This window comes from Lepisosteus platostomus, chromosome 13 (assembly GCF_059453375.1).
Source record: "Lepisosteus platostomus isolate fLepPlt1 chromosome 13, fLepPlt1.hap1, whole genome shotgun sequence".
Taxonomy (NCBI): domain Eukaryota; kingdom Metazoa; phylum Chordata; class Actinopteri; order Semionotiformes; family Lepisosteidae; genus Lepisosteus; species Lepisosteus platostomus.
In genome coordinates, this window is record NC_142623.1 from 2471633 (window position 1) to 2496381 (window position 24749).

At 49.9% G+C, this 24749-nt stretch overlaps 3 protein-coding genes across 9 annotated transcripts; all 3 read right to left on the minus strand.

Annotated features, from left to right (window-relative positions):
• Positions 1-418: 418 nt before the first annotated feature.
• LOC148649601 (tissue alpha-L-fucosidase-like) lies at positions 419-5186 on the minus strand. Its single transcript, XM_088602498.1, has 8 exons — positions 4633-5186; positions 4318-4452; positions 3301-3438; positions 2373-2478; positions 1778-1978; positions 1489-1679; positions 1115-1214; positions 419-825 (listed from the first exon to the last, which is right to left on the minus strand). The coding sequence occupies exons 1-8, from the start codon at positions 4971-4973 to the stop codon at positions 694-696; spliced, it is 1344 nt and encodes a 447-aa protein (XP_088458624.1). The 5' UTR covers positions 4974-5186; the 3' UTR covers positions 419-693.
• A 1779-nt stretch (positions 5187-6965) lies between these two features.
• On the minus strand, positions 6966-12813 carry zbtb8a (zinc finger and BTB domain containing 8A). The gene is made up of 4 exons (XM_088602506.1): positions 12358-12813; positions 9638-10536; positions 9063-9232; positions 6966-8881 (listed from the first exon to the last, which is right to left on the minus strand). The coding sequence occupies exons 1-4, from the start codon at positions 12420-12422 to the stop codon at positions 8552-8554; spliced, it is 1464 nt and encodes a 487-aa protein (XP_088458632.1). The 5' UTR covers positions 12423-12813; the 3' UTR covers positions 6966-8551.
• Positions 12814-13998: 1185 nt separating this feature from the next.
• zbtb8b (zinc finger and BTB domain containing 8B) lies at positions 13999-20347 on the minus strand. Of its 7 annotated transcripts, none has more exons than XR_015925880.1 (4): positions 17000-19651; positions 16172-16350; positions 15390-15906; positions 13999-15261 (listed from the first exon to the last, which is right to left on the minus strand). XR_015925880.1 is itself a non-coding variant. In XM_088602509.1 (4 exons), exons 2-4 carry the CDS (start codon positions 18039-18041, stop codon positions 15556-15558), a joined length of 1635 nt encoding a protein of 544 aa, XP_088458635.1. In that variant the 5' UTR covers positions 18042-18080; positions 20248-20347; the 3' UTR covers positions 13999-15555. The 7 variants fall into 7 exon arrangements, 6 of the variants coding, with proteins under 6 accessions (XP_088458635.1, XP_088458638.1, XP_088458639.1 ...); XM_088602509.1 differs by adding an exon at positions 20248-20347 and having other exon boundaries at positions 13999-15906; positions 16172-16413; positions 17000-18080; XM_088602512.1 differs by adding an exon at positions 20248-20345 and having other exon boundaries at positions 13999-15858; positions 16172-16413; positions 17000-18080.
• Between the last annotated feature and the right edge of the window lie 4402 nt (positions 20348-24749).

The window sequence follows — 24749 nt, forward strand, 5'->3', positions numbered from 1 at the left end:
CCACCAGTGTGCAGCCCCACCTGGATGATGCACCAGTCCGCTCCCCACACACCAGCTCTCAGTGGGGAGGAGAGCAGAGTGATGAAGCCAGTTCAGAGATGGGGATTATTAGGAGGCCATGACTGGTAAGGCCAGGGGGAAATTTGGTCAGGACACTGGGGTAACACCCCTACTCTTTTCGAGAAACACCCTGGGATTTTTAATGACCAGAGAGAGTCAGGACCTTGGTTTTACGTTCAATCTGACTGATAAAACTTGTTGTCTTGTGATTTATTATTAATAATAAAATAATAAACTATTCTATGTATATAGCACCTTTAAAAGTAGCTTCTCAAAGCATTTTACATTAAGAAATTAAAATTACAAGGAGAGGAGATACCCACTAGTACTCAGAGAAGGTACACAAACACTAAGAGGATACACTGACACTTGCAGTGATTTTATTACCAGAGTCACCATAAAGGTACAAAATGCGTCAATGGGCAAGTACCATGTAAATTTAGGACAATACAAAAAAGATAAATGTTTGAAAAGCTCTCAGTGCACGAGGATAGGAAATTTCTTCCTCTGTTCTTCCTTCTGATTCACCACACGTCAGTGCGGTCGAGCAGATTTGTGGTAAACGTCCCTTTTCTGCGCAGAAGCCGAGGGCTGACCGCGCACACGGCCCAGCAGCAGGACAGGGGTCTGCTCTCACGCCGCGCCCTGCAGCCTCAGCGTCCAGCCCACCGCCAGTGGCGTGCGCAGGACGGGCAGGAACACCGACAGGCCCGTCGGGCCCCTGGGCATCCACCTCAAGGGCTTGGGGTACCCCAGTAATGTCACCTGTACACCCAGACACACAAGGGGGAGAGAAACTTCATTAACCACCCTGGGACAATCCAGCAACTGCTGGGATTTTTTTAGATTAAAAGATTAAGATGCCATTTTCTAGTAATACCATATCAAAATATGATCAAAACTGATTTATGTACAGAATTTTTTTTAAAACATTTTTTAGTAGGGAGTTGCAAATGCAGACTCTTCTTTTAGATTTTCGGATTTTGGATTCTCAAAAACGTCAAGACCACTGGGGCTTGGAAAGGCTGTGCTCCGAGAGAGGCGCCGGACATACGTTCGAGGCGGGGGAGGTTTTGGGAGCGCCGAGCTGCAGCACGTAGTCCACCGGCCACTCGAGGAAGATGGCGTAAACGTCGGAGCCCTTCGAGGTGTACCTGCCAGGGGAGACCGCCGCGTCAGGTCCCCGTCGCCGTGGGCACGCGGTCTGGCCTCCCCATCAATCCCAACCCCACAATCGCAGACGACCCGGAGGGACGGACTCTCCCTGCGGGTAACGGCCCACCCGAGCCATCGACTGCCCAGGGAGAATGAGGAGGGCTGCCCGAGCGAGAGGACAGCGAGAGGGGCCGAGCCTTACGGAATCAGAACTAGGGGGCTCGGGGGCGCAGGAGGAAAGGCTCCCGGCAGTTTCCGGACCGGACCCCTCACCAGAGCGGCACGGTGGCGTTCTCGTTCTGCACCCTCCAGGGACGAGACGAGTACACCGCCTCCCCGTTCACCGCCAGCCAGCCTCCCACGCCGCGCAGCCGCTCCTCGAACGCCACGGGCAGGGTGCCATCGGCCGTGGGGCCCACGTTCAGCAGGTAGTTTCCCCCCAGGCTCACGGTCCGCACCAGGTCCTGCACAGAGGACAGAGCAGACAAAACAGCCGAGTGGCAACAGCCAGGACCGGACACACAGCTGAAACAGGATGGTGGCGGCCGGGCAGCGGCCGTACCGCTATGATCGCTGGCAGGTCGAGCAGCTGATCCCGGGTCATGTCCCGCCGGTATCCCCAGGACAGAGTGTCCACGGAGGTGCACTTCTCCCACTTGTGCTCGGGCAGCCGACCCGGAGTGTACTTGTCCTCGCAGTTAAAATAGCCGCCGTGCTTACAGGCGCACCCCGCCCCCCAGCGGTCATTGGTCACCACAGAGTCCTGCAAGAAGCCATCCAATCAGGAAATGCATCATCACCCCCAGCTCTTGTGCTTTCATTAGCATCTTGGCCAACCATTGGACACCACCTTCACAGACCCATTGGAAGAGAGATGTCAATAGCCTTTACAATCTCAGGACAGGCATGTTTTACTGTAAAGGAACAAGTACTAGGTTTATTCCATGCTGAAAAGAGAAGAAAGAAAACAACGTTTCGGCTGTGGAGCCTTCTTCGGATGTTTTACTGTATATCATTTTTGACAAATTCTTTACCTAGCAGCCACGGTACTTTTCCTAGGATCAACGCTGAGACCATGATTAAGGCATTATACAAAGGAAGAGAAAATCGAACTACTATACAGGACATATTAAGGGCAGTTCCTCTGGGATGCTCACCCTGACTGGGCTGTCATTGTAGAGCCAGGCCAGGAACTGGGTGGAATTCCAGTAGGTGTCAGGAGCTTCCCAGTCCCCATCCGACCAAATCAGGTCTGGCTGGTACCTGGAAGAGGACAGCAAGTGAACCTGTAACCACCACAGAGACAGTCAGAGCCCGGGCAGTCTGCCGTATGATAACTGGACTAAAGGAAGACGTGTTCATTGCAATTCTGTGTCAGTCTATTTTGTTTCAACCTATCTTTGCCCCCAACATGACCAATAAACACTTTGATCATAACAAATGGGAGCTGTATTATTTAAGACCTTGTCAGCAAGATCCACTGCTGGAGTGCAGTACAGCATGAAAGGGGCAAAACTGAGATAAAAGACTACAGTTCCCATGTCACACACCTTACACATGGTTTTTAGCCAACAGAATTCACAACAACCACCTGTGGTAACAGGGGGCATTTAGCCGATTTTAAGAATAAAAACCATCCTACTGCTATTCCATGCGGCTTCATTGTTACAAAGCAAACATCTCTTCATGCACCACTGAGATCACTTTTAATATTTTGGAACAATAAGATTGACTACCTGTGAGGCCACACAGTAGTGCAGCGATTAGCATCTCTGTCTTATAGCGCTTTGGCCCTGGGTTCAATTCCATAACATGGGATGCTGTCTATGTGGACTTTGTACAGTATGTACGCCCCCGTGTGAGTGTGGGCTTCCTCCAGGTACTCTGGTTTCCCCCCACAGCCCGAAGACATGGTGGTGGTTTAACTGGTTTTGGAGAAAACCGGCCCTGGTGTGAGTGTGTGCACGCACGTCTATCACGAGCTGGACTGGCGTGATAGTGCCCGTTGCTGGTCGGGACAGGCTCCAGCTTCTGCGGGACCCTGTACTGAAAGAAGCGTCTGGAAAATGGGCGGACGATTATTACCTGTTGACAAGGTCGTAGAGCTCAGGGAGGGTTTTGCGAAAGACAAACTCCTGGGTCTGAAAGGCAGCCTTTTTATCAGCCAGGTAGAGGGGGTGGAACCACTCAAAGAGGGAGTGGTACAGCCCGTAGCGCAGAGACCTGAGAGGGGTGTACAGACAGACCTGAGAGCCAGCAGCATTTCAGAACAACAGCAGATGCAGATCAGATTGCTGTTCTTTATCCAGGAGACGAGCAGAACATTATTAGCCTGTGAACCGCGCAGGATTTTTGCATTCTTTTATGGAACAAAAACTGTGAATTGCTTACAGTACTTCCTGCTTTAAGAACATAAGAAAACATACAAACCGAAGGAGGCTGCTCAGCCTATTTGGTAGTAAGTCGCGAACGGAACACTGATCTCAACCAGCCATTTCCCGAAAGAAGCCAAGACTTCAACAGCATGACTGGGAAGCTCTTCCACACTTCCACAGGGGCTCTGGGCGATCTTTGGGTTTTTATTATATAACATTTCATGTAATACTCCCGACACGTTTGCGTAGCCTACACGAGCGTTTTCTGCTGCCGACGCGCGATTCACACCCGCCCAGAGGAAGTCAAGCGTCTCGTTTCAAACACCAGGCAGAGCCGCCGTTCATTTCTGTTGGCATCTGTCCCTTTGTTTCTGGGCGGAAACATTAAAGGGGACATGAGCAAGTGGACCTTGACGGACAGCAGAAAGCCCTGCTCTGCGTTGCCCAAGCCCAACCACCCCCGTTGCTCACATCCTTGACAGCGAACGGCAATGCCTTCGGCTCCACGCACGTCTGCACTCTGCACTTTCTGCATGGTCTACCATGTTTTGCTTTCAGTCCTACATATTTATTGTCCCGCTGTTATTAATGCATTGTCTACATTGTGTAGCGTTGTCCTGTTGTACTGTGCATGTCCCCAGAGATCCGTGCGAGCAAGAACAAGAACATACATATGGGCAATAGACTCCTGTACTCTACTCTGCTCTAAGCCCCACACCTATCTCACCTCTTGCTGAGCGCAGACCCTAGGCTGCCCACCAGGTCCCTGTGCGGACCCGTGTCCACTGCGTTCCAGTTCCAGGACTCCGCCGAACCCCAGTTCGTGAAGCCCTCGTGATGTTTGGCTGTCAGAACCACGTACCTGCCGGCGGGGAACCAGCGCAGACATTAGCAAGAGCCGCGGAGGCGCATGTCGCAGGCTGATTGCAGAAATAATGCGAACAAACGAACAAAACAGCCGGCTGTTCTCCGGCCAAAATATTTAAAAGTTTAAAGCAGAAGAGCCAAGAGCGGGATAGCGCCGAAGACCGAAGCAACTCACTTCGCCCCCGAAGCCTCAAATACGTCAGCCCACTGGTCCGGATCAAAAAACTGGGCTCGGAACTCGGGGGCGAAATCCGGGTAGGCGAACCCAGGCGGGTAGTTCTTCTCCATAAAGTCCACATACAGCGGCTCCTGCGTTCCCCGCCAGTGCCACCAAAACCACTCGCTTCCGAACCCCGGAACCGAAAACACACCCCAGTGCACGAAGATCCCGAACTTGGCTTCGTCGTACCACGAGGGCAGCGGCCTGGAATCCAGGCTGGCCCAGTCCGGAGCGTACCGAGACCGGACAGCCGACACCAAGAGACAGCTAAGATACAGCAGGCGAGAAGCCCGCATTGTAGTCTGAAAAGGGACTTCAGTTACAAACGCTAAAATATAACATGCAACTTGCTACCTAGCAGTAGCAGGTCTAAGATAGATATATATATTTGCGCCTCCTCCAGTCCAAGCGTGTATTAGTAGCAAAGATGTACTACAGACCCACTGTGTGTCTGGACCGATTCGGCTCGAAGTGGAACTCGGGGTCATGTGACACGGTGATCACGTGCCATTGTCTCGCGCAGTTGCCGGACTTTCGCTTTGATGGTGGAAGATGAGCAGGCGGCGGAGTGTGTTGCCCATCGCAACAGCGGCGGAGTGTGTTGCCCGCTCACGGGAAGGTGACAGGAACATTGAACAGCTGGACTTTATTCTGGTTAACTACCACTTTCTAACTGAAACGTGAACAAGCTGATTTGTGCGTGTTCGGTGAGGCTGGAAAATTTGTTACCAGCATTGTTTTGGATAGATTTTGCAAAACTTTATGTTTAAGCGTTTTAAGTGTGAATCTTGGATTTAAGTAGTTTGACATTGTTACCCATTGTAAGGTGCAAGATGGAAAAGGAGCATTTATTTGTAATTAAGCTGTCAGTAATACTGGTTAGATATGGTCTAGTGCTTCTCTGTCTTTTAATGCTTGTAAGGTGGAGATGTAAAATTACTTAAACTCCATTAAAAACGTGAAAAATTACAAGGCAAAAAATACAATTGATGTACATTAAAACTGTAACTTCTTGTGTTGAGATTTGTAATGGCCTCTGGAGCGGATCGGTCTGTGCTTTTCTGTTCACTAGTCTTTTCTGGATTCATTCCCTTTCTCCCCTACTTGTGTTCTCTGATGTTTAATAAAACGCTGAAAAAACCACGCTCGTGGCTGCTAGAAACATTGAAAGAAAGGATCCTTGCTCAAACTAAATAAGAAATAATATCCACTCGTTGTGCGGCGGCGTTTGAACTGTAGAGGTAGTGTATAATATCTAAATGTAAAATTAATAAAAAAATAAAGGTAAAATAAATCATTGCTTTGTATAACGCTATTAAAACATTTAAATGATTATTATAAAAAAAAACTTTGAACAGTTTTATAGTAAGTCAAGAATGCTGATACAAAGATAGCGTTTTACTGCTGGCGTGCCCTGCTGTAAATTAACAATCGGTAGGCGCCTCCTAATCCCGAGCTCTGTTCCAGATGTTACGTTCCAACTGTTTAAATTACTTGTACGATGTAAGCATTTAAGTTGAAATTTATCGCAAACTTCATTCGTCTGATTTTGATCTCGTTTGTCCCCCAAACTCGCCTGCAGCCAATTTGATAGGGCTTCTCCTGCTGCGCCCCAAAGCTGGAATTGTGTTCATTCATGTGACCTACCCTGAGCGCATTAAAATCCAGACTCCAACCCTTCCTCATAAAGGGCTTTTATGTAACTGGTATCCGTGTATATAAAATCAAGTTTATTATTTTATTATAAATGTAACCGTCTGAAAAGCTTAAACTAATAGCAGAGCTCTAATCAACTAAATAATCACTTCGCCGGATCAAAGCTCAGGCTGAGATGTAGAGGAGTATGAACTGCAGCGCATAAGTTAATGACTGTAAACTAAAAAGGTTTTTAATGTTGTACGGAAGTTTTAAATTCTTTAAAAAACGTTAACAAACAGGATTTTTAAAATTGATTTTCATGTGTACAGCACAGCCCGTGCCCATCTGCGGGACGCGACGCAGTTACATCAGCTTTCTGCCGAAAGACAGGGGGCAGTCTTCCACGGCAGCAGGGCGCCCGACCACAGCAACAGGCACAGAGGACAGAGAGAGGGGCTTCTTCTCAGATCCGTGGCTGCTGGTTTTCACTGGGTTGGAAGAACAAGACTAAAGAGCACAAACACAGGCATGCATCAGAGATGGTCACCTCCACCGCCTGAGAGACTAAGCAGCCCTTAATTTTCACTCCATCTCTGCTCTTAAGGACTTCGCGGAATATTAATCGTTTGGGCAAAAAGCCAACGTGCCTGTTGCTGCTTTAGGTCTTTATTTGATCATGATCCAAGAGCCTCCAGCTTTCAGGACTAGAATGGACTATCCCAGACATACATGATCACAGGACATGCCCAGCTACACCACCACACATACAGCGGAAGCACAGGGCACACACCCAGATCCGCCTTATTTCCCTCCATACAATCAGTTACTCAGCAAGCAAGACTTTCCTCAGCCAAGTACAAAAATGGTTTTCATTTGTGAAAAGGCAACAATAAAAAAACATAACACCTACAAGGCAAAAGAACAATTATAAATAAAGACACGATACATGTAGAAGCATTTGGGGAAAAAAAACAACAACATTCAGAAGTTCAGAAAACAAAGCGTGCACTCGACAATATTTAAACAGTACAAAACTCAAGGACAGAACAAAATTCGATGAAAAACAACAGTAGGACAGGGATCATTTCTATGCCTGCATTTCCCAGTCTGGTTGATATCACTGAAGGTCTGAAAAAAAGACGTTTCCAAACAGCAAACGTTGTATTATAAGGTAGACTTAAAGCCATAACAGAGGCTATAGCAAGCCTTGGTCCAATCTCTCCCTCGTGTTTTGCAGTACTGCCGATAAAGCCTACCTGCCTACCTTCGCACCCATTCTCACCAAGACACCATCGGCAAGTCGAAGGACCAGTGAAACGTCTCCTAGAGAACTGCTAAAGAAGGAAGCCTGGAAACAGGCCGGAAATTAGGACATCAGAAACGTCGCAGACAAGGGCAGGCAGTCCTCATTAAGCCCCTCTAGCCCATTTGCATCGTAGTTGCTGGTTGGTCCAAGGGTCTCACCAAGCCATTGCTTGAAAGAGGCCAGGGTATCGTCTACAGCAATATGGCCAGCTTACCTCTTCCAGCCTCTCACAACCCGCTATGTAAAGAACCACCCCCTGCTCTCGGATTTAAATGCACTTTCACTTGGTTTCCATGTGCAGCCTCTGATTCAGTTCCCTGTCGACACTGAAGGAGGTCTCTTGGTTGATTGTGCCAGGATTTTCAGTTTCTGGATCCCCTATTTTAAGTTTGCCTTAAAATAAATTAAAAGCTCCTTTGTGACTAAAAGTGCAAATACAAAGCTGGGATATTTTTCAGCCATTCTTTAAAAATTCAGAACAACAACAACCCGACAGGTGACTAAGAAAAGCCATTATCAGACAATCAAAGCTGCTTCTTTAGTGTTACTACAAAATCAGGGCAGTCTTTTTAAAAATGTAGGTGCTTTTCTAAGAGATGGATTTCCAAACATGTTTAGGATATGAAGTTGCAGGACTTTTTTAAAAAATCCATTTAAGATTCCTTTGGCAATTTAAAAGTGTCACCATTGTTGATGCTCAAAGCTTCACAGTGTCCACGACAGCTTCTATTCAGAATTCTTACTGCCTCCAAATAAAATACTGAAAAAATGTTCTGTGGCTCCAGTTCTAGTGTTGGGACTGGGAGAATGTGAAGGCAGGGATTCTACACATGCATGCAAAACTGTTGACTCCTGTGACAAACCCACACCCACAGACCAGGACCCAACAAGTATGGGTTTCAATTCATACTCCCTCCACTAGGTGGAGCTCTAGCTCACAACTGGCTTGGTCTCCTTCTGCTCCAGCTCCTCGTCGCTGTCCTCCACTTCCTGAATGATGAGGTCTGCGCCCGAGTCTTCCGCCAGATCATCTTCATCTGTCATCGGCCAACCCTTGTCCCCCTCCTCCTCCCCGAAATAGGGCCCCATCACGCCGCCGGCCGGGTCCGAGCTGTCAAACACCACGCTGTCGCAGCCCGACTCCAGCAGGCACTCGTTGCAGAGGCGGTACCGGCGCGTGCCCTCGCACACCACCCGCCCGCTCAGCTCCGTCACCTGCCGCTTGCACTTCCTGCAGATCAGCTTCCTGGCCTGGTGGATCTGTGGGAGACAGGAAGCGCAGGAGCGTCTACCAGGTATGCAGTCAGGAAGTAATCGTTTCAGGGAAAACGCTCGGAGACCCCGGAGGTGCACAGGGAGCGTGGCAGCCGGGCAGACACTGGGACTGGGACAGCGGGAGAGTCGGAAGCAGACAGGCGCAGACGCGCACACGGACACTCACGGTCTGGAAGTGGCTGCGCAGGTGCTCTAGGCGGGTGAACCTCTTGGAGCAGGCCTCGCAGGGGTATGGACGCTCCCCGGTGTGGCAGCGCAGGTGTCTCTTCAGGTCCGCCTTCCTCTTCACCGTGTGGGTGCAGAACGGGCACTTGAACCGCATGGTCGGGCACTCGTCTGGACAGGACAAGAGACACGGGGTTCAGCGCTGAGAAACCGAGGCCCCTAGGCCTGTCCCCTCTCCCTGACCCCTGACCCCTCTCTTATGACCCCTGCTCCCTAACCCCCGACCCCCAGCCCTCACCCTGCAGACACCCCACCAAAGCAAAGCGCAACATTTGCTTGAGGAAGTAAAACAAGGTCACAATAAATCTGCAATCTTGGGACAGCAGTGAGATAATTAGAATTACATTCACAGACATTTGTGGAGTCTAAATCTTGAGAAAGTTCGCAGCTAATATCAAATATCGGAAGACTTGCGCAGCTCCTGTAGTTAGCGCCCTTCCTCTGCACATCCAGCACTTATTTAGTTTAGCTCCTCACAGGGTTCATAATTAAGGTTCCCCCCCACACCGGCTTCACCTCTGTTGAAGAGGCCCACAACCCCAACGATAGTGGGCAATGTGTTGTAGAGCTCGTCAGCCTTCTCTGCTTTGGGGCGGGAGGGCGCCCCCTTCAGTTCGGAGGAAGAACGCGTGGCCGCGGGCTGAATAGACCAGTCTTTCTTCTTCCCTGTCTCCCCAGCGCCCCCCTCTGGCCCCAAACTGAACTGGTACCCTCCAGGTGAGGCGTGTAGCTCGGGGTCAGCGATCTGAAGGGCTCGGCGGCCCATTCGCCGAGAAGGCTGCTCTGACGGGGATGAGCCGCGCTTGGCGGGCTCTGGCTCAGACTTGGTCTCCTTGTGGTAGTCCACTTCGGGGCTGTTGTAAATGTGCCAGGAGGCTGGCTGAGAGCTGCTGGGGCTTTTCAGCATTGCCCCCGCGTTGCTGGAGGAGTAATCTTGCGGCTCTCTGACACCCCCAGACCTTGAAGCGTTCTCAGACAGGCTCAGGTAGTGGTCATCCTCCTCCTTGGCGCTGATGTCCAGGGAGGACTTGATGAAGCTCTTGCAGTAGCCGATGACGTCGGTCATCTGCAGGTAGCTGGCTGCTGACATGACCTCGATGACGTTGGTGCTGGTGAGGTCAAGCTTCCCCGAGTACATGAAGTCGAGGATGACGGTGAAAGTGTCCTGGCTGAAGACTTCGAAGGAGGCGCTGACAGGCTGCCCGCAGTCCTGGGCGCCCTGGGACAACAGCATGCGGAAGTAGCCACTGCTGGCGAAGAGCACATTGCGGTGCGCCTTGAAAACCCGCCCCTCCACCAGCACGCTGCAGTCACAGAAGAGTTCCTGCCTGCGCTGCTCATCCAGCTGCTGCAGCAGACGGCTCTGATGACTGGAGGAAATGTCAGCGCTGAGCGCCGAGACGCGGGAGGGGTGCCTAGAGAAGAGAGAGAGCATCCCGGGGTGAGGAGACATCGACAAGAGTGCGGAACAGGAGAGTGAATTAGGTAGGAGAGACAGAGCTGGGGACAGGTCAAGTGGGTTGGAGAATAAGACAGGATAAATTCATGTGTATCTCTGACATCAGCATGCGCCTGCCTCAAAAGTTAACATGGTAACAACATGTCTTGTTATGAGGCATGCAAGAACCCTTGGCACCCCATTTAAAAGCACATTCCTGGGTTTTCTGTCTTTTTAGTCCATCCTTGGCCCTTGATGGCTATCAAAGACTAGAAAAAGAAAGAATTCAAGACACAAGTCTGATAAATATCCGATTTACTACTACTGTTTTTCCTGGGGGTGCACAGGGTCTCTCACCAACGAGGCTGGATGAAGGAAAGCCATCCTTAGAATTGTGAGGAGCCTGTCGCCCCTTGAAGTTTTTGGCCAAGATCACAGTAAAATACTCGCAATGACGTCGTGATGCTGCTGATAGACGAAAAACCCACATCTACCGTCCGCAACACCACGTTACGGTGAGTGGATTCTTTTTTCCAGCTGGTTTAACCAGCAGGGAACCTTTCCATTACAGACATTTCTATATCGCCCAGGTACTGCATGGAAGGCCGTCGAATGGATAAAATGCCTGTAGATTAAAGGACGGTGAGATACAGTCTCCGGGTGCCCTGAACAGCTCGGTCGTTTTTTTTTTAATTTGAAAATGTGCAATAAGGAAGAAAGAGGGGCGGGGGGTCTCGCCGCACGGTTAATCGCGTCCTCCCAGTCTCCTGTCCGCACGCCGATTGGCCGGGCTGCCCGCCGCTCACAGGCGAGCTCTCTCGAAGTGGATTGAAAGGCTACACCCGGTTGACGGCGTCGGGCGCCGGGGGAGACCGACAGAGGCACTGCGCTGCGGACACAGCCCTGCTGTGCAGCGCACGGAGCGACACGAAAGCCTGCTCTCATTATCGCGCCATAGCTGAAAAAAAGGCATCTGCAGGATTTTAGTTTTTTTTAAAAATAAAAAGCGCCTAAAATACCCTTTATTTCCCAGGTGCCCTTTTCTTAAGAACACAGCCTACAGCTATAAACCCGGTCCCCCCCCTTTCCTATTTTAAGTTCTTTAAAACAACAAAAAACGCATTTGATATATTTGGGTTCTGATTCCAGAACGTGAGGGGCACGTTTGTTTTGTTTGAAGAAAACTAAACGGCACAGCAGTAGCACCCTGTGGCTTGGCAGAGGCGCCCGAAGGCTCCTGCCAGACCGAAACACTGAACACGAAGGGAAGCGATAACTATTGATCGTGAAGTGCGTTCAGCCTCCACTCTGCATATACCTCAGTGTGTCGTGAAACTGTGTTAAAATCACATTTTATCCGCCAGATATTTTGCCTCGCACGCAGCGCTCGCTGTTACCACTGCGAGATCTCCGCTCTCAGCCCTTGGGGTTTACAGAAAGGACGCCCACCGAAGAACTAACAATGAAATAACCAAGACCGGGGATTTCGCGAAAAGAACGCGAAAAAATATGTATATATATATGTTGGCTGAAATGGCGAGGAGGATACACGTCCGTGGACGCTGCTCTCCCGAGTCCTCCGTCTCGACACCCGTTTCACCCAGCCAGCCGAAGACCCAGCGCAGCTGCAGCCCAGCACCATGGTCAGCGGAGACGCGAGCTGGTTCTCTGCGGTGCGAGGCGCTGCCTTCACGGGCTGCAATTATCCGCAGGACCCGCTGACGCCCTACGGTCCCTGCGCCCTGCCTCCCACGCTCCTCACTTCCCGATACCCGCTGCTTTCTCCGGCGATACTCACGGTTGCCCCGGCTCGCCGGGTGTCTGTGAAGATCCTTTCGTCCGCATTTCGGAAAGAATGTCCATTTGTGTGTGTGTGTGTTTGTTGCAGGAGAAAATAAAAGAATGAAAAAAAAGTGAGTCTCTCCTCTTCGTCTCCGGCGCAGGGCGATACGGTCGCTGCTCAGCCCTAAAGACGAAAACCCGGTTGCCGGACAAAAGGGAGGCCGTGCTGACGTGGGTGTGGAAGCGCAGCGCCCGAGGGCCGGAGAGCAGCTTAAAGCCCCAGCGCGCACGTTAACCCCTCAGTCCTCCCTGCACCGGCAGGAAGCCCTCACCCCCCCAGGCTCATTGTTATCTAACCCGCACACCTCGAGTAAGAGATGTAGGTGAAGAAACGCTGAAGTTGTGCGTTTGGTCTATGGTAGCAGCCCCAAAGCTAAGGCTTTCACACTGCGTTTAGACGCTGTTCAGGGTTTCTCTCTTTTCTGGATTTTTGTGTGCTTAATAAATACATATAATGATCTTAAAGGGAGAGTATGAGTGAACGACGCCACATAACGTGTCGTTGCAGGCTATCCAACACCTGTAGTTACAAAACCAACCAATGGTCATTTTTCTAAAAAATATGACAAGATGAATCGCTCTTCGAAACAAAACTTCAGCACGGGGGCAGGGGTTTTAAAAGTCGCCCGCCACGTGACACATTTTTTTTTAAAGTCACTTATCGCATAGTCCCGCGTTTTAAAGAAATAACCTTTGCTATATTGTTAAAATGTCAAATCGCATTCCCCGGTAAATGTAAGCACACCAATGCGGCACTCCGAGAAGCTGTTCACGTTTAAAATTGTCTTCTGAGCAGTTAAGAGTGGTAGTTTGATTTGATCTCTCATACAATTTAATTTATGCTAGTGTAAAATCGTCTAATACTGTAGATATGAAATACTTCCACTTTACCAAGAAGGGTGCAATGACTTAGGCACGCTGTACGTGTAACCGCTAAATCACAGAAGCGGCGTACTGTGTGGCTATAGGGTGTCCACTTCAGTGGTGTTAAAAAAAGTGATTTCGAGTTCAAAAAACCGACATGACTGATTTGCCTGCGATTGTAGCCTAGCTTTTAGTCCAATTTACAGAGGCGGGGCTGCGAGACGTTGGGCAGAAGTTGGACAAAACGCTGAGAACACACTTTCGAAGCGTTTTTGAAGCCTTTGTCCAAAAATGCAGAGTGATGCGCCACGGGGGGTGCGAAGTTCGAGGTAATTATTATCTGACGCCCTTATCCAAAGCGATGTACTCACACAGTACACCCGGTAACACAAAACACAAGCGGGCGTTCTCCCGGGACACTCTGAGGAAGAAGCACGGGTGTCTAAACGCCTGATGCTGCGGTCAGGAGTCCTCGGTTCCGATGTAAATCCGTCTCCAATGTTCAGTCTTGACTGCCAGTAGTTTAATCTTAATAACAGTTCAAAAAAGAGCGTCCAACACCATAAGCGCTGATTTTAATATGGAAAAGCAAATTAGTCTCACAGCCTCGGTAACACTTTTAAACGTGAATGCAAGGTTAACCCTTACAGTTCAGCATATTCTATCCAGTTGGGGCAGAAGTGTGGCGTTAATCATTACACTAAGCATTGTGAACATAAGAATAACTCACAGCTCACTGGAATAGATTTTATTTCACAAACACAGCACTGAACCTCACTTCCAACGCCGCTGGAAGTATTTACAAAGAACGGTAATACAAAATATATAGCTTGCAAAACGAGACAATATAAATAAGTACCATACAAAATATTTGTTGTTTACTTAAGGTTAATGTAACACCTTCAATAATGTAAATGTTTTACATTGTATAGACTAAAGGCAAGCATTCTCCACAGTTAAGGCTACAATCTTATTGTAACTATATTTCGACTATCACTTTTACTCTGTCTTGACAATGTTCATAAGTAAACCAACACAAAAGATAGCTTTGGCATTTGTCCACTGTAATTTTAATATTTCACAAAACACGTTTTTGTTTCCACTTTATTTTTCTCTACCGGTGCAGACGCTTTCGCGACGTCATCGCGTGGTTACACAAGTTAACTTCGGCACACAGAATCCCACAAAATCCTCTGAGCAGGTTAAGAGAAAGTTCAGTACCCACTGCACACCCGCAGCGTACAGTAAGGGCATGGTCCACAAGTCGGCCCTACCCAGCACACGGCAGCAGGAAGGGCCGGGCTTCACAGAGAGTTAAAGGGGACAGAACTCGCCGAGCTGCTTGAAGTTGCAGAGGAGCGACGGAAACAGAGCTGGACAGGACCTGCCCGCCTTCTCCCAAACACAGCAGAGCCATCCCCGCCCTGCATTATTTCACCGTTAATCAGCAGTAGAACAGTAATGCTGGCTGTATTAAAGCTCTGCAGCGGAGCGGACAGGACGGGACCTCACCTTAGACCACCCTGCTGTCCACTTTCACTCAACACCCAAACAGGTCATTCATGGAAGCTGTCTTGTGATGTGGGGCAACACGGCGGCCCAGTGGTCCTGGGTTCAATACTGGACCAGGGATGCTGTGGAGTGGATGGGGTTTGTATGGTCTCCCAATGTCTGTGTGGGTTCCCTCCCACAGTAGGGAAGTTCACTGGCATCTGAGAAAATTGGCCCTGGTGTGTGTGTGTGTGTGTGTGTGTGTGTGTGTGTGTGTGTGTGTGTGTGTGTGTGTGTCAGTGTGCCCTTCGATGGGCTGGCATCCCGCCCAGGGTGTGTCCTTGCGCCCTCTGCGTGCTGGAACAGGCTCCAGCTCCCTCTCCTGGGTGGACGTTTCGTGATGTTGGAGGAGCAAAACCTCTGCTGGAGCGCAGATTCCAGTCAGAGGCACGAGGCCTCGACTGCAACCCTGAAGTTATCATCTTCTCCAAGCTCATCCTAGCAGCTACAAGAAACGGGAGTGAGAGAGGGAAGCTCAGGCCTTTGTTTCACACAGCTGCTCTCGTTCTGGGGGCCAAGAGCGCCACTTCAGTGCCCAGTCACCCCCGCGCGCTAGCAGCCCTGATTCCTCACCAAGGCGTGTGGAGCCGTGGATCCAATCCTTACAGCGGGAGCAATCTGGGATCGCAACGCGCTGCCACACGAGCACCCCGACCTTCTCTCTGTCTCGCCACAGCCCACTCCCCACGGGGACAGGCCCGCAGCGAGAGTGAGGCGGAGGGAGCCGGTCCTCCCCTCGCTACATCAGCCCCTCGCTCTCCGACAGCTGCCTGTGGAGCTCGTGCTTGTCGTCCAGGTCCTCCCCGCCCCCGGGCTCCCCCTCCTCGGCCTCCTCCATGTAGATGGGCCAGTCGCCGTCGCCGTCGCTGCGCTCGGGGCCCTCCGATTGGCTGCTGAGGTTGATGGGGGCGGCGTCCTCGTGGGTGGTGGTGACGCAGGTGCAGCCGTCGCAGAGCCCGAAGCGCTTCAGGCCGTGGGAGATCACGCCCGTGAAAGTGCGCCGGCAGCCCTTGCACACGATGGGCCAGTTTGAGCGGTGCACCTGCAGACAGGTAAACCAATCACATCCTACCCTGTCGCGTAGCGCCACCTAGTAGTAAAGAAACATCAACTGCAACCTTCTGAAAGCAAAGCTTGTTTCAGTTTTCTACAATATCAAACTGAGCTTCCACATTATTTATTTTAACCATGATGATGAGAATATCACCTTTGACATAACAAACAGGTAAAATTAAATACCGTGGGATGCTTTCTCATTCACAAGTGTTGATCCCCAATCACTGGCCCTCCGACAGACACACTAGCGGCGCCAGGAGCTCGGGCTCCGGACCTGGGGGAGAGGTGTGAGGACTCACACTGAGCGCGTGGCTGCGCAGGTGCTCCTGGCGTGTGAAGCGCTTGCCGCAGGTCTCGCAGGGGTACGGCCTCTCTCCCGTGTGGCAGCGAATGTGCCTCTTCAGGATACCCTTCTGCTTGGCGGTGTAGGGGCAGAACGGGCACTTGTGCAGCTTCACAGGAACCACGAGGCCGTATCCTGCAAAACCCACAGGAGCCCGGCCCACTTCAACAACATGACCCCAGTCCTTGAAGAGGTGGCCTGCCAAACGAGAGTGCTTCCGATTCCCAGATTACACACGCAGCCCCAAGCTAGGTTCTAAAGATAACCCCCATCCCGTCTCTGAAACCAGACAGAACTAGACAACGAGATGGCATGCTCGCCCCCGCTGCAGCACAGTGGAGTAAGGTAGGGTTACTGCGGCAGCCGGCCACGCCTCTACTTACCTGTCAGTCAGTGCCGGTTGCTGTGGTTACACAATCAGACAGGAAGCCTGTTTCACCTCTGGGCAGTTACAACCACCCCCGTCTCAGGTGGAGCATGCTACCTGATTGTGTAAACACAGCAACCAGTACCGACCGACAGGTGAGTAGAGGTGTGGCTGGTGGCCACAGTAACGTTAGCTTACTCCACAGTGCTCCAGTGGGGGACAGCCTGACACCAGAGTCCCGAGCTTGCAATTTCAGAATTTAGCAGAACTTTGCACTTCCTAGCAGCACAACATGTTTGGCAGTAATAAGAGACGGTTGAGTGTCATGCTAGACAGAGTTGATAGAAACAGTCCAGTTAGATCAAATCTTGGGACCAAAATCCCTGTCGCTTCATCCTAACAGCAGGGGGCTCTTACCTGTGTCGTCTCCGTACCAGTCACTGTGGATCTCCATGATGGAAGGCGTGCCCAGGCCCAGGCTTTCCTCTGGGGCCCCTCGGCCAACACCCACACCCCCTCCCAGGCTCTGGGCAAAGTGCTGCACCAGCTCCTCCCGCCTGGGGTTGGACCCCCCTCTCAGCAGCACCTCCAGAAACTGCTTCATGTGGTAGTTGTCGTAGGGCAGAGGGGAGGACTCGCTGCCGGCTGGCTGAGAGGAGGGGTGGGGCCGGTCATCATCGGCGGGAGGGGCATGGAACAAAGGCGTGTACTTCCCTCCCGTCGGGCCCTCTCCTTCCTCGTCAGGGTCAAACTCGGTCTTGGGGTGCACCAAGCCCAGGAGGTAGCTGGAAGAGGAGTTCACCTTGCCGGCCGGGGCTGCCTTGAGTGCCAGGTCGACAGGATGGAAGCTCGGGAACTCCCCCCTGGAGCTCTCGCTCTCCGAGTCCCTGCTGTGGGGGACAGGGGCAGGCAGAGGGCCTGGGAGGGCCTGGGAACTGGGCTCATCCGGGCTGGAGTGGGTGCAGTCTCCGAGCGAGGTGGAGGCCGCGGCAGCCCCGGCTGGAGAGCCGCTGTCTGCCTGGTCCTCGCGCTCCCTCTCCCTCTCCCGCTCCCGCTCCCTCTCCCTCTCCCGCTCCCGGTTGCAGATCTCCAGCGAGGAGCGGATGTAGGCCTTGCAGAAGTTGACCACGTCGGTCATCTGCAGGTAGCTGGCCGCCGACATGACCTCGATGACGTTGTCGCTGCGCAGGTCCAGCCGGCCGGAGTAGAGGAAGTCGAGGATGAGGGAGAAGGCCTCCGAGGTGACGATGTCGAGCGAGGCGGTGCTGTGCCGCTGGCCGCTGTCCTGCAGGTAGTGCACCAGCAGGGCCCGGAAGTAGCCACTGCTGGCAAACAGGACATTCCTGTGCGCCTTGAAGAGCCGTCCCTCCACTATGACGCTGCAGTCGCAGAAGAAGTCCCTCTTGCGCTGCTCGTTCAGCTCGCACAGCAGCTTGGCCTGGTAGGACGGCACCTCCATCTTCACCCCTCCGGCGCGCGACGCGGTGCAGAATACTCGCTGGGGGACACGAGAGAAGCAGAGCTGTGAGACCGCAGAGCGTGGCACGCCGCGTCTCACGTGTTGAAAGAGGGCGGCGCTCCTCAGGGGTCTGGGAAGAAATAACTGACCATTTGGCATTTTCTCAGCTTCGCATAACCAGAAAGCTAGAGTCATACAGGGCACAAGACACTTGCGTCCTGGCACAAGGCCGGGACATCCTGCCCGGGACTCCAGTCCACCACAGGGCAGCCACACACACAGGGACATTTCAGAGATGCCGATTAATTTAGCGAGCATGTCTTTGGAAGGTGGGAGGAAACCACGGCGCTTGGAGGAAAGCAACGCATGATCGAGAGCATACAGACTCCACACAGAATGTTTCCGAGGACGTAAGATCTGTGAAGCGGAGGCACCAAACACCACGCTCCCATATTATTAGTATCAAGCTATTTATATATTAGCTTTTCCACAAGTAGTAACAGTATCAGCAGAAATGGCATCATTTCTGCTTCTTAAAGAAGGAGGCAGAGAATTCCTTTTTGCAGTTCGACAGAGCTGTGGGTTGTGGATTATTTCTGTTCTGGCTGGTCTGTCTGTCCTCCTCCCCTCTATCGCCCACTCCCCCAGCCTCCCCCAGAGACCGTTCTTGGCCTGCAGGCTGGGTCACAGAGCGACCCCACACCCCCCTCCTGCCCTGCTGACATGCACGGGGAGTGTGTGACCTAGGGGCAAGTCTGAAACGTGACTCCCTGCCCTCCCTCCAGTCCGAGCCTCCTCCTGGAACCCACTCAAGCCCTCCTGCTTTCATTTCCCACCGAGCTGCGACGTTTTCTGGAGCAGATCTATACTTCGTTTTTTTTTTCTACATCTCAGACATCTGGAGTCGGCTCACCCCAACCGGGTGACACAGGGCCCCCTCCCCCTCTGAGGGTTTGAATCCCACACTTGAATCAAATTTCACATCCGGGGGGGTGGCAAAAGGCACTGAACACAAAAGTCACAAACTTCAAAATTCACACAGAGTCCGGGGGATAACCCACAAGACAGCACCCCATACCAGTCTTGTAATCAATCAGTTTGATAGCGATGTGGCATGGAGGTACTTGGCTATCCAATTAAAGCGCAGGGTTTCACATGGGACAGACATGGATCTTACCACTGGGTTCTGAAGAAGCACCATAACCTGTTTTATACAACCTCCCATCTCCTCACCCTCACCCTCACAACTTGACGTTACCCATTTCTCGGTTTCTGCAATGCATGATATCTCAGCGCTCATAACTAACAGAATTCACACAGAACCCGCAGTCTGATGAAGAGTGAGAACTGAAGAATGACGAACATCCGACAATTCTGTTTTAAATTCGCTTGTGTACATTAGCAACCTCTACCATGGGCAATGAACACACGCGTTATGGTCAAGAAGAAATGAGGCAGGGCACCCATAATCGCGACATGCGGAAATCAAGCAGTACATTCTGAGTAAAACGCTGGATGCTGAAATGAATCCCATTTAACCATTAAGTTTCATCAGTGTTTTGAAAAGACGGAGCAACCGAGGAGCCTCAGCACAAATCGAAAATCGACAAGCGGATACAGGCACAAACTGAGACGTGCAACTGTACACCAAGCGAGTTACCGCTACCGTACATTGCAATACATGGCCATTAGACTCATCTCAGAGCGAAAAAACACACAATCCGAAGAGAGGCAATTGTGAGAAAACGTAAGAAAAAAAAAATAAAAACGAAGAAGGAAGCGGTTAGCTAACGGTGCCGTCGCCGACTTGCAAATTTAAACAATATCTTTCATGCAACGTGTGATTTTTATTCCGTGACATCTATAACATCCCGAGAGAGAGAGCGACGACATCACGCTTGACGGGAACATCAAAGGAACGTGTGACACTTGTCACACAAAGCACGCGAGCGAGCCAGGTCGCCCAGTCGGCGCTTTGACAGGTCTGTGCTTCAGCCAGACGGACATGAGCGGAACGTCGCCGGCGGATGCTCAACAAAAGCACCGAGCAAAACAAATAAACTGCACTGCTGAGACCTGCAGCGCGTCCAATCCGGCTGTCACGGGCACCTCGGCATGGGAGAGGGGAAAAAAAACGTCCTCGCTGCAGTGACGCTACCGCAATTCAAATACTAACAAATCGACCGATCGCTGCTCACCTACTCACCTCAAGCCGTCTTCCTTTATCGGTGCTAACAAACTTCACTTTTTTTTTTTAACGAACGCCACGCTAAGGGTTCGACATGCGACCCCGCCCACCCGAGGGCTGACGTAGAAGCGTTATGTCCAATCAGAAGAGGGGAAGCTCACGGGGGGCGGGTTCCTGGAACGCTTAAGGGTAGGTTGAGAGCAAGACAAAAGAGACTTTTTGCAAGGGGCTTCTGGGAGCAGTAGTTTCCTTGCAGTCCAAGGTTCGATACCTCGTTGATGGTGAAGTGCCCCCAAACCCACCACCTTGGAGGACGTAATGTAATATACAAACAGTTAATTATCATGTCGCAAACTAGCTAGCTACCCAATCGCAGAGGTAGAAGTAAATATGCACTACAATGAAAGAAAAACAATGATTCCCGTTCATCATGGAATGTGGTTGCAGAATATAACTTTTTAATGCGGTGAAGACGAAAAGAAGAACTATCTATGTATTTTAAATCATCAACATATAAAATTCTAAAATGCAGAAAAAAATACAGGTCTTTATTGTTTCCTTAAAATATAACCAGAATCGGCCGTGCTGGCAAATTTGCTTTGAAAATCACATTTTGATTTAGACTGCCTCCACAAAATCTCCGAATTCAATCGCTGTCTTTCGGAGTGTTCCCAGCAGGGGGAGCTAGATCTCTGGAATGGGGGAGGTCTCCAGTTTTCAGGGTAAACATGCAGTTGGAACTTTCCTGCTCTCACAAAGTTTGTCGATTATTCAATTCCATTTGTATTCTATGCATATTTTACAATGATGCCCATTCTAAACCTGGGCTGTCATTCATCCTAAATATAATATAAAAACTTTATATAAGTGTAAGTGTAATAATTATTATAATTATTAGCATTATTATTAACTAATTTAAGATGCATAAAACTTTGATAAAACAAGCTATCAGTGGAGTTCCTAATATACAGTAAATACAAAAACTCTGTGCGTTCACTAGAAAGCATAGTGACCAATTGTATTGCTTGTAAATAGCTTACATCCAGTTAGGAAGTCAAACTGCACAATTAATATGACTCTTCACCTCAAAAGACAGGAGGCAGTATTTTAGAAGACAGTTATGTATGTGACCTTCTTAGGTACTGGGGGTTAAATAGCCCGTCTCATGTCCCGAACGATCCAGTCAGGGATAGGGCACCCCTCTCTTTTAATTCTCACTTAATTGACCTTAATTGCTCGGATATGTCAAATCACTGGTTCTTCTATGTTACAGTCAGTAGGTATTGGCCAAATTTCTGGAAAGCCTGCAGGATTACTGCCCCTAATGTTTTTGCGTTTTTCTAGACAAAACGTTCCAGCACCAAGAACTCTCAGAGTGTGGCCCTGAGGCTCTTTCACAGACCTGAACCAGAGCTCAGCATGAAGAAATTAACTGTCTTAAAAACTCCCTCCATCTCAGTATGTCTTTGCGATTGGAGGAGCCCCCATCAGGCTCCTTCACGGTGAACGTTAGCCAGGTGCCCCCGAAATCTCCTCCAGCTGGACTGTTGCTCAGCGTGATCCACCACAGAACTGACCTTCACCTCGCCATGATGAAAGAGCCAGAGGGCTGCCAAGCTGGAAGCAGTTTATTCCTTTAATTGCGGCATTTTAAAACTCAGCGTCTGAGAGCAGCTACGTTGTTCTGCTGCAGTACCAGCCGAATGTTGCTTCACTTTTGCATAGTCTGAGAATGGTCAGGGAGCCTACCTGGAGAGTAATAATCACAAGCCCCTGCTCTTATATGTCTGTCCGCCTTCTACCTACACCGAGTGTTCAGCGAAATGCAGGCTGCAGCTGGAGTTACAATGCCCCTGTCCCTGTCCCTGTCCCTGTCCCACACAGGAGCCCATTCTAGCTGGGGAAAAGTACCAGGCTGCCCAGCACTTCAACAGCATTGTCCAAGGCCACTGGGTGTTTATTTTCCTAAGGGCTCGAATAAGAAAACCCTGTTTTTCATCTCTCGCACTGAGAAAAGTAAAGTCACGGTTCCTGCCTGCCTTGCCCACATGACAATCCATCACATTCAGGAGCTCAGAAAGAGCTTGCTGGGTTGCTTATTTGTTCAGCAACTTTCCCATGGTAAACCTGAAGGCCTCTCTATAATAGCAGCCCAGTGGACAAACCACACAGTAACAATTTAGGGTAAAGATAGGCGTTCGTTACCTTAAAAGCCTTTCCTCCTACATATCTGTTATTTCCGTAACCTTAGGAAATCGTATACGCTGCACAGAATTATTTTTCGCAACCCAGCCCATAGCCCTAGTGCACTTCTACTTATGAACCTAGCCCCAGTACTAACCCTGTCTCCATATCCAGCCCTAACCACAGATTAACAGCTATAGTCCTAACCTTAACCCACATCTTAAACCTGTTCCTACCACTGATTTTAACCTCCTGACAAACTGTCGCATCATCCCTCACTAGAACTACAGGACTGACCTTCACTCTTGCACTGAACAAAATCCAAAATGTAAATATAAGCTCTATTTCAGCAACACACAATCTTACAGTCCTTTCCTGCAGGTATGCATGATCTTTAAACTTCAATATGTACTGCAAAAAAAAAATGAATTCCTTCATCTAACAATCTAGGGGCCCGAACGACCCATTTTGAAATGTAACTTCTTGATCTGCAAGAGTTTCCTGATCCCTAAATACCTTAGGCTGTGTGATAGCTTTACACATCCCTGAACAATTAAACACCGGCAGTTCGACGCGTCCTCAGTGGACTCTGCATGGTGCTCTCTCTCTCGCCCCCTCTCTCTCTCGTAGAATATGAAACATCAGTGTAGCTTCTGAATCATCTTGGAATTCTAAGAATTTGTTTCTGGTTCCCCACCATGGTCCATCTCCCATTGATCTGGCAGTGCGTGACTCCAAGTTCTAACAGGGGGGCTGAAAACTAGCCTGCAAGAAGGGGGGTAGGGAGAGGAGAACCCAGAGCCGTCCGACCAGTGGGAACTGATAGGCGCCCTTTTTTCATGTTTGAAGACAGCATTTTCCTCTGTGGTTACAACAGAGAGGGAAATCTCTGCTTCCAGAGCACGATCCCCTGTAATTACCACCTAATTTACATTTTCCTTCTTTCTTTTTTAACGTCCTGAAGGCTGATTGCTGCCAGAAATAAAACACGTCAGCCTTTTTATTATTTTAAATTTAGAAAGTGAAAAGAATAATAATTTAAAGCCTCCGTGGCCACAAGCTTCCTCCAGTGCATGATGTGATAAAAGAGCCCGTCTTCGCTCTGCGGGTCTGACCTTGGCATGAGATTCATCAGAGACGAGAGCTGTCCTGTGTTCGGGGTCCCCACCTCCCCACACACATTCCCCAGAGAAAACAGATCAACATGGCTCTGCGACACTGCTTGCATTGTTCTCTCCTTTAACCCTCTGCGCGACCCAGCTATCGGACGCACCAGCTCAAAACAATATCGTTTACCAGCTGCTTTCAAAGGCCCCCTTAATGATTCCAGGATGTTGATAACAGGATTCCCTGCAGTTCATGCTCAGGAATACCTTCCTGAGATCCCAGATAAAGCTCCATTATTTCTGTGCTTAAAGTTGCCACTCAGTTCTCCTTTTGAAGGTGCCAGGATGTCAGTTAGTAGCAGTTAGGAGTTAATGGGTCTAAGGATCATATCCAGTCATTTCTTAGGAAGCCAGAGTATCGGCTTCAAATACATGGCTGTTCAGCCTGTTGCGTACTCCTACACTCCTCTGGGTAAAGAAGTGTCTCATGTTCTCTGTTTTAAATGCACTTCCATGTTGTTTCGATGTGTACCCTCTGACTCTTGTTTCTGAGCTCATTCTTAAGGAATCTGGTGGGCTGATGTTGTCAGCACCTTTGGGGATTTTGGAAGCTTGTATCAGGCCCCTCATAATTGTATCTGTTCAAGACCGAAAAAGGTTCAGTTCCTTCCGCCTGTCAGTGTAGGACAGTCCTTTAAATGCTGGAATTTACCTGGTTGCTCTTCTTTGGACAAATTCCAGTGCAACAGTATCTTTTCCATAATGTGGTGATGAAAATTTTACACAGTATTCTTAATGAGTCTTACCAGGCCGTTACAGAATCTTAACTTAAGAGTCATTTGTCAAGTGCTGAATTGTATCTAAAATTGTGCATGTTCTCTCTGTGTCTGCATGGATTAATTTTGGATGCACCCATTTTCTCTCAGTGTTTCAAAGAAATGTTGACAGCCAATGTCATTGGCTTCTTGAAATTGTCCGTCTGTGTGTGTGTCCTGAGATAGGCCAGTGTCCAGTCCGGGGTGCACTGACTGGACTCTTGCCTTGAATCCTGTGCTTCCTGAGTGGTAAAGCAGAGTGAAATCATTCTTAAAGCACAGAGAGACATGGTAAATCATGACCGATTGAACACAAGTAAACAACTATGTTCTAACCAACATAGTTGGTTCCAAGATTAACCAATGGGACGCAATGCAAAAATGCTGTGTGATTCACAATAGTAAAACTTTCATA

What these genes read in the sequence shown, in the direction of transcription:
- zbtb8b (XM_088602508.1), bottom strand. Translation starts at nt 18,359, where the DNA reads ATGCTCGCTAAATTAATCGGCATCTCTGAAATGTCCCTGTGTGTGTGG. An exon ending in CTGGTACGGAGACGACACAG is followed by an intron (nt 16,351 to 16,999) that starts GTAAGAGCCCCC and finishes TGGGTTTTGCAG; the next exon opens with GATACGGCCTCGTGGTTCCT. An exon ending in TGCGCAGCCACGCGCTCAGT is followed by an intron (nt 15,907 to 16,171) that starts GTGAGTCCTCAC and finishes CTTTACTACTAG; the next exon opens with GTGGCGCTACGCGACAGGGT.
- LOC148649601 (XM_088602498.1), bottom strand. Translation starts at nt 4,973, where the DNA reads ATGCGGGCTTCTCGCCTGCTGTATCTTAGCTGTCTCTTGGTGTCGGCT. An exon ending in CTCTACGACCTTGTCAACAG is followed by an intron (nt 2,479 to 3,300) that starts GTAATAATCGTC and finishes GTCCTCTTCCAG; the next exon opens with GTACCAGCCAGACCTGATTT. An exon ending in ACAATGACAGCCCAGTCAGG is followed by an intron (nt 1,979 to 2,372) that starts GTGAGCATCCCA and finishes GGCTTCTTGCAG; the next exon opens with GACTCTGTGGTGACCAATGA.
- zbtb8a (XM_088602506.1), bottom strand. Translation starts at nt 12,422, where the DNA reads ATGGACATTCTTTCCGAAATGCGGACGAAAGGATCTTCACAGACACCC. An exon ending in TGTGGGCCTCTTCAACAGAG is followed by an intron (nt 9,233 to 9,637) that starts GTGAAGCCGGTG and finishes TGTCCTGTCCAG; the next exon opens with ACGAGTGCCCGACCATGCGG. An exon ending in TGCGCAGCCACTTCCAGACC is followed by an intron (nt 8,882 to 9,062) that starts GTGAGTGTCCGT and finishes TGTCTCCCACAG; the next exon opens with ATCCACCAGGCCAGGAAGCT.